The following is an 8,974-nucleotide window of genomic DNA, read 5'->3' as shown; positions in this document are numbered from 1 at the left end:
AAATGGGTATATGTGATCTTTAAGAACTTAAGTTTCATCATTGCAATAGATAGTCTTAGTTAAGATAATAGGAAAGATTAAAATCAACTTCTGACAACCTCCAATGGAATTTAGGCACTTTTATTGTAAACCAGCTGAACTTTTATATAAAAAAGCCCAGCCTACACATAATGTGCTTCCAGATGTTTATTTCTTCCCTACCATCATGTGGCTGATAAAATAAACCATATAAATGACCAAGTTTGAACTGGTGCAAAACACAGTTTCATCTTTACTTTTGGGCTGCTTTGTTATTTGTCGCCACTCGGCAGCTATGTGAAAAATGTTATTTGGTTGGATTCTTTTTGCAGTTTTGCTCAGGTACTTCTCCAACTGATTACTGATCAATATTTAGTTAAGGATTATCAATCGCTTATTATCCATATCGATGGCCAGCCCTAGCTGTATCAATTGTGACCATGTCAGGTCTGCCTGACTCCGTCCATTTCAAGCTGCTGAATTACACTCGAATGCTTTTGCAAGTTGTTGGATACAATTTTAATCATATTTTATTTACACATCATACACTGATTCAGCTTCAGCTAGACATTCTTCTTGCTGAATCTGCTGAGAACACTAAGTCTGTGACCTTCATTCTTTGTCTGGTCACGGGACTTCTCCTGTTTCAGTTTGTTTGACTCCCGAGCTACTTCTCTTCTCATGGAGTCCTTGACCTCTTGTTTCCTGTATTCAACTTTCCCTGCCTTGCTCTTGCCTCTCATCTTGTACCGTGGGGCAAAATCTGACTTCTCCACCTTTAGAAACTGAAAAGTCAAAACACAGAATAGTGAGCTTGTGAATCGGTCAGCTGCAATTAATACCGCTTTGGACAGTATTTATTTTGTTTTAGAACTACACTTTTACTGTAAACGTATTATATTTCGCGCGGTTTTATTTTCGCGCAAAACATTTTAGCGGATTACTGTGTACTAGTATATCGCACAGATAGGGATTTCCTGTGAGTAAGCAATAAACGCCGCCTGACAGGTTAAGCCACTCTGTTTGTTTTCTGCTATTAGTGGCGGCCAAAGAGACAGCTGGCAGTTCCGGCAATTACTGATTGCGGGAATAATTGACCGCGCGATGTAGTCTAAACTGTCAATTCCGCGAAAATTGCACCACGCGAAAATAAGTACGTTTACAGTAAATAATGCACTTATCCAGATAGTATCTGCCCAGATACAGAATAACTGTTACCCGATGATGTGTGAAACCCATTTCTGGTGTCCCCCTCCGTGATATTGATGGAATACTGCTAACAGCAGCGTAAAACTAAACTCAATCACTCACTCACTATTACCCGATGAACAGATCAGTTTATTTCCAAATTATCATCTTGGGAGTAGACAACCCACATTGCCTGGGACATTTAAAACGGTTTTTACATCAACCTCTCATAACAGATACTCTTTCCCTGTATGCTGAACATTTTTCCTGTCTTTTGTTTGATGTTTAACGCTGCCACACTCGACAATATTAGAGCTACATCAAAGCGGTCAGTAAACAATTGAGTCTAGACCAGACAATCCTGTGATCAACAGCAAGAGCATTGATCTACACAAATGGGATGACCACCCAATCCCGTTAGTCGCCTCTTACGACAAACACGGGTTGCTGAATACAAATTCTAACCCTGATCTTCATGGGTGGCTGGCTGTACAGAGTACATTTGAACAAAGTCACTTGTAACATATGTTATATTCGGGATTACACTTTCTTTGTAAAGTACAGATTCTAGTACTTTTGTTGGTATGAGTACTGTACTTTACTAAGAAAGTGTAATCCCAAATATAACATATGTTACATTTGACCACTTTCTAAATGGCATTGTGTATTTCATAAAGTCACTTGCCCAGGGTGCATCATTTTCTGTACCTGCTCCTGATTTATCTATCTTGATGTTCGACTTACCTCCAGTTTATTCTTCTCTTTGATCATCTCATCGTAGCTCTTCGCCTCAATCTCACCTACTTTCTTTGTGTCCAGGGTGATCATATCTATGGGAATCTGAAAAGGAAATCAAATCATGTCTCACACAGTGCTTTCTCATGCTCACATGGGGCCAAATATCACCCGCAATTTCATATATGTCCTTTTCTGGCACACACTTAACCATAGAATACATATCATTATTTCTTTTTCATTCAAAAATATTGATAATACAGCACCTGTTTATGAAAAACAAAAAATGTTTCACTAAGGGCCCCATTATAACTTATGGTTGGGGGTGGGGTGGGGCTGGGAGGGAGAGGAGAGAAAGAAAGATGGTGATTTTAGAGGGGGGGTCACCCATTTTGTTCTGGGGAGGTAGGAGGGTCATCAATTTTTTACACATGAACTAGGGGGATCAGCAATTTTGTACATAAAAAAATTATTCACATTGTACATGCTTCTGCATAAAAATCATCATCACACCCCTTTGCCATAAATTATGAACAGTCCCTAAACATGAAAAGGTAATATGCTGATCGAAAACAAAAAGAGAAATACCTTGTCAAGCAGCATCTTGACCTCGGCCTGTCGTCGCTGTTTCTTTGTCTGGTATGGATTCACCTCCAGAGCATCAAAGTTGGCCTCTCCAGACCCTGCACAAATACAATCAGACATAAAACTCATGCAGTAGACATTTCAAGCACTGAACAGGACTAGAACAGCTTCAATTGAAGTGGGGTCGGTGGGGTAGCCTAGTGGGTAAAGCGTTGGCTCGTCACGCCGAAGACCCGGGTTCGAATCCCCACAAGGGCACAATGTGTGAAGCCCATTTCTGGTGTTCCCCGCCGTGATGTTGCTGGAATATTGCTAAAAGCGGCGTAAAACCAAACTCAGTCAGTCAGTCAATGGAAGTGCGAGGACCCATGTCTGTTGAGTGAAAATATTTAGCATTATGCAACAAACCCATCTTGGAGTGAGCTAGTTGGGTTTCGCAATACTTAGAGCAGTAATTCAATTACATCTTGGTTTGATGTCTATGATATTTGTGAATGCATACAAAGTCTACAGACAAGAAATTTGATGAATTCAGAATTCAGACCCACAACCAACAGATCCCTGCACAGATACTGGAGGCAACTCTGAGCAATCACATTTTACAGACCAAGACCTAATGATCACAACACTGATTTTTAAAGCAAAGCACGGACTGGCACCATCTATCGTTATCCTAAAGATCATGTTCCACCTCGATCATTATGATCCAGCAACCGAAATCTCGCTCTACTTCCTATGGTGACAGAACATTCAAAAAAGCTGGTCGAGTACTTTGGAATTCCCTCCCAGACAACCTCAGACACATTCAGGAACTATCAGACTTTAAGTCTGGCTTGAAAAGGCACTTCTTCAGTTTTTCATACAACTGAATACCCTTTGTCAGAGCTGGATTTCCTCAAAAGCTCCTTTGAGCAGACTTTCATGGACTGGATACAGGCGCTACCTGTACTAGGGGTGACTATTGAGGGGGAAACAACTATTGCGATAGCGACAGTCTATTGCAACATACTATTGCAATAGCGATACTGCAATACTAGTGCAATAGTTTTTTCTCCTTGAATTGTCTTATTGAAGTCATTTCCCAAATGAATGTATAGCTTACATGAAATGAAAACAAGTTGAAGTAGTTTCTGTCTCTTAATAACTGACTTGAAACCCAGATCAAGTTTGTTTAAGAGGTAACTGGGGCGAATAACTCTAAATCAAAGTGAACGAATCTGTTACTTCCTGTATTTTGCTCTGCACATTTATCAACGGAAGTCAATTACTGATAGTCACACATACTATCAATGCATGGATAGCTTTTTGTTTCTACCATCAACTAATTGCTATCGGAGACTCAACAATTGCAATGCATCAATAATTCAATGCATCGTTACCGCCCTAATCTATACCATCGGAGTACATGCAGGCCTCGGGGGACCTCACGTCTTGTTGCTTCTCATGCCTCTTGCTTGCTTCTCCTCATGGAGGACCTGGTCAAGGAAATCAGACTGCAGACTCACCTGGAACAAGGAGACTGGCAAATCCCGTCGAGTGGCTCACACCAAGGACATCCTCATATGGACAGAACTGTACACTCCTGATGGACGACGGGATGCGGTGGTGCATGTAAGGGGAGGTAACTGTCTGGTGACAGCAGTCGTTAAACACCTGAAATTGCCAATGTACACACCTGTCACAATATAACCTCAGATGATGGTGCTGTGATTGGAAATGTGTTATACTGCTTTCAACAATTCCTGCAATATCACAAACAGAGACCAAGAATGCATTCCGGTTTTTATGTGTATAAATCGATAAATTGAAAGTTATTTTTTACAAATATTCATTGTATGTCAACAAAAACAGCTTCACAAACTGCTAACTGAATCAGTAACATTCCATGTATTACATCACACATTTGATGGTGGAACTCAAGTGCCTGACCTGGACGACGTTGCCCATGCCAGCAGCGACCATGCCCTGCTGACTGAAGGCAAGGGAACCTGCCCCTGTCTGCAGCTGGTAACACTGTAGTGCCCTATATGTCCTCAGATCCCAGATTTTCAGTTTCCCATCAATCCCAGAGGAAGCCATGTACCTAAATATAGAGTGAGTGAGTGAGTTGGGTTTTATGTCACTTTTAGCAATATTCCAAGGGACACCAAAAATGGGTTTCACACATTGTACCCATGTGGGGAATTGAACCCGGGTCTTCGGCATGATGAGCGAACGCTTTAACCACTAGGCTACCCCACCGCCCCTAGGGCGAGTGAAGGAGTGAGTGGTAGGGTGAGGGAGAGTATGGCAAGGGACTGGATAAGTAACATTATGCTAACAATTTAAGCCTTCCAATATCAATAATCTTGATAGAAATTTCGCACCACTTTACTTATACCTGTAGCATTGTTTCAGCTACTTCCGGTTGTTGTATATAGGAGTCTAACCCTAACCCTGCTAACCCTAACCCAAACCCTAACCTTACGATCATGCGCAGAAAATACATTTAGTGGTACTGGTAGAAGTAAATCTACCCGAAATTTCAAACAAAAAGGATCCCGAGCCAGATGAGAGATTTCTTAAGGGCCATGAAGGGAATTATAATGTTCAATAGATCATGTGTAATATGACATTTCATTAGCCCAATAATTGAAGAAATTCTGTCCACACAATCAAGAGGCAGTACAGGACAATTAATTTTCATGAAATGTTACACCCTAACACTTACTTTCCTGAGTTGTCTACAGCCAGGGATCTCACACTCCCAATGTGACACAGCAACTTGGCTGCATAGCTCTTCAGGTTGGGAGTCCACAAAGTTACAGTACCTACACACACAAATCATTAAACATTGTCAACTTACAAATCATAAGTGAAGCTTTATACAGTCAGTGGGTTATACAATGCTTAGATCAGTATTCCAGTTATATCTGTTTGTTTCTTTGTTTGTTTGTTGGGTAACACCACACAGGGCAATATTTCAGCTATATGGCAGCAGTCCTAAAATAATTTAGTCAATCCAGTGAGCCATGATCTATGCAGCTATATGTGGGAGAAACGACTGAAGTGATACAAGTCTTACACATCTACAGCCCATTTGATTTCATTTGAAACCGATGAATTGCTCACTAACACAAAATCTAATAACTGCAACAAAACCAAATTTTGCACAGTCACATGAAATCGACAGACCAACTCTGATGATTTGTCTCATAATTTTGGACACCCGGAAAAAAAAAGTTGTGAACAAACGATCATCATTTCGTTGTCCCTTTTCGCTATTTTTTTACGAGGGGGGGCCACTTGCTGGTAGAACAGCCAGGTAAATTGAAATTTCGAACTTGCAAGTCAGCGAGCCTGACCCCCAATCCCGTTAGTCAGTTACGACAAGCATGGGTTGCTGAAGACCAGTTCTAACCCGTATCTTCATGGATTGATCCCGAGGATAACTCTGTTGACACTGACTGTTATTGTTTGGTCTCACCTCCTGGGTGACCCAAATGAACCACAGCATTGCTGCGGTTCTGACACATGACGTCTAGACGACCACTGTTGGTGTAGATTCCGGCCACCTTCTTCCCTACCGACGTGTCCACATACGTCAGGAAACCCTTCGCACTCTGGAACAAAGGAAACATAACTGATCTTCGGATAAGGTGTTATCGCCATAAATATTTACATCAACTCAACACAGTGCTGTAGTATCCTTAAATCTACCATTGTGGTAAGTCCATATTAGGTATCAGTGATACGATCACCTTAACGCTAAGAGTGAGTGAGTATGGTTTTATGCCACTTTTAACAATATTCCAGCAATGGAGACACCAGAAATGGGCTTCACACATTGTACCCATATGGGGAATCAAACCCGGGTCTTCGGCGTGACGACAAACCGCTTTAACCATTAGGCTACCCACTGCCCCCTTAACGCTAAGATCACATTGTACTTCCTCACCAAGCAACTTCACACATCTACTCACTGCAGTGGCTAGGAGGAAGTGATACGGCAGGAACTCCATCCTCAGAGCCGTGTCAATGGCCTTGAGGCAGTGCAGCTCGATGCCCTGGTTGTCATAGATATACGTCCACTGTCGCTGGGCAACAGCAAACATGGTCTCCTGGTGGAGCCATCTAGGGACAGAATGTGGGACCTGTACTAGTTGCAGAGACGAGGATTCACATAGGTTTGTGCAGCAAATGGGAAACAGATCATTTCGTAACTATATTGTGATTTTGAAGGAAGTCCCTATTACCTAACAATTTAGATATTACTTTCAACATATACTACTCAACTATTGAGAAGGATAATAGTGCATATTTATAATGCGCACATATCCACGCCGTAAGCATGCTCACGGTGGCTCTAACACATTATTACTCCGGATAACCCGAGCGGCCTGTTAGGCGCTAGAAGGTTATAGTCACAGGACTTATCCCACCGGGTACCCATTTTCTGCTGGGTGAACAGAGGCAATTTTGAACAAACCCACTTGCTTAATGTGAGATAACACGTCATTCTAGTTACATATACACTCGACATATCATGGGAATCATTTTGGTGTATCATGGAAAGATAACAGTATCCCTTTCAAAAGTAGACTAGTATATAAAGGAAAATTTTAGCATCTGCAGCTTCAGACATTTGTACTGCCAAGGATTAGTGTAAACCATACTGCAGTAGTGTCAGAGTTAAACATGGTTTATTCCGCCAGTTTGAGACCTTTCCAATTTGTAGTTTTGCTTCAGAATTATCAGCCTCCAATGAGTGAGTGAGTGAGTTTAGTTTTACGACGCTTTTAGCAATATTCCAGCAATATCATGGCAGGGGACACTAGAAATGGGCAAAAATTGAATGCAAACAAAGGCAGTTGTTATCCATTCCTTGTATGTTTCCTAATACTTTTCTGAACTAACACCTACTTGACATCATTCACCGTTTCCATGACATTGAACTCGCACATAAGTTTCTTTGTCTGCCAATCAAAGGCAGCCATGTGACCTTTGGCCCCTCCCAGCAAGAGATGTCTGCAAACAATTACAGTCATTCAGTTCATAGTAAGAAGCAAACCTGTCATCAACAAAATCCTGGCAGAAATTTATCCTCTCAGAGAAATATTTTCTGTTCTGTTCACATCATGAAGATTGAAATCATGGTCTGTAAATAATCAAGTCTAGACCAAACAATCCAGTGATCAACAACATGAGCATCGATCTACGCAGATGGGATATGATGACAGGTGTCAACCAAGTCAGCTGGGATAAGCCTGATCACCCACTCCTGGTAGTTGCCTCTTACAAGCAAGGGTCACTGAAGACCAATTCCAACCAGGAATGTCACAGGTGTTTTCTTGGAACACAAAACAATTCTCAACATGCTTTTCTGTTAAGAAGTCTTTCCACAAGTATACATGGTTATCACTTGTATTTCTTCTCAACGTGACTTACACCATCTCAGAACAGCCCTATATTCAGGTGAGTATCAAATCAGATGTCAAAGACCGTATTTCCCTAAATAATTGTCCATACATACCTCCCATTTCGTGTGTAGTTTAACTGGTATGGACCAAAGTCTTTTAATGTCAGTTCAAAATACTGAAATGTAATGCATAGATTCAGATCAAAAACATCACAAAGAAGTACAATATTGAGATGCCGACTACCAAAAGCAGCTTGTGAAAACAACAACTTTGTTACCATCACACAAGACCCATGTATAACCATATAACAGACAGATATGCATCATGGGGATTTTGTAGTCATTGATACAAGGGAGACAACTATCTGAGAGAAGAATACCTTCCATGTTTCTGACAGCTTGCCAATAAATTTCAAAGGTATACATCATTTGTGAAAGAATTTCTATAAAGAAATTGGGTAACCAGAACATAGAAAGATTACAACATGCATCATTTGAAAAGCCTATTGCAGTATACCAGAAGTGCATTACGACAAGTTCTGTGACATGGTCTTCCATAAACTCACCTTCTGTGCACTGAGAATGTCTACAGAGTCCACAATATCCTGCTGTGTTATATCAGCAGTTATCTCCCCTTCCTCTGCTTCCAAGAATCTGCAACACGATACAACAGGCAATACATTAATTATAAAATCGATGTTATCCAGCGTACTGCATATCCATTCTGTTATGATAAATACTCATGACCATTTCACAAACACTTCCTCAGTACACCCTCACTACATGATTTGGTTCATAACTGTAACCTCATTTAGGCCATGCTTGACAAAAACTTCACATCAGCAGAAATGTTACGCATCACTGAAAGCATTATTTGGAAAAAGGATCTGGCAGGAAAGAAATGATGTGAATCCAAAATGCCACCAATGTATTTGTGATGGTAAAGAAAGTCATGATGGGTGATGATCACTCCCTACCCAACTACATCAGAGAGAATTGTTTCACCCCCTACCCAACTACATCACAGAGAATGTGTTTCACCCCTAACCA

At 41.0% G+C, this 8,974-nt stretch overlaps 1 protein-coding gene across 1 annotated transcript; it reads right to left on the bottom strand.

The window, feature by feature from the left end:
• Positions 1-522: 522 nt before the first annotated feature.
• On the bottom strand, positions 523-8,577 carry LOC124258949 (WD repeat-containing protein 46-like). The gene is made up of 11 exons (XM_046693017.1): positions 8,491-8,577; positions 8,039-8,100; positions 7,429-7,533; positions 6,489-6,639; positions 5,993-6,128; positions 5,237-5,336; positions 4,456-4,609; positions 4,032-4,179; positions 2,530-2,624; positions 1,951-2,046; positions 523-803 (listed from the first exon to the last, which is right to left on the bottom strand). Exons 3-11 carry the CDS (start codon positions 7,500-7,502, stop codon positions 582-584), a joined length of 1,176 nt encoding a protein of 391 aa, XP_046548973.1. The 5' UTR covers positions 7,503-7,533; positions 8,039-8,100; positions 8,491-8,577; the 3' UTR covers positions 523-581.
• Between the last annotated feature and the right edge of the window lie 397 nt (positions 8,578-8,974).

Source organism: Haliotis rubra, unplaced genomic scaffold (assembly GCF_003918875.1).
Source record: "Haliotis rubra isolate DU_JTF1 unplaced genomic scaffold, ASM391887v1 Scf703, whole genome shotgun sequence".
NCBI classification, from domain to species: Eukaryota; Metazoa; Mollusca; class Gastropoda; order Lepetellida; family Haliotidae; genus Haliotis; species Haliotis rubra.
Note: the sequence above shows the minus strand (reverse complement) of the source record. Positions and strands in the feature narration are given on the sequence as shown.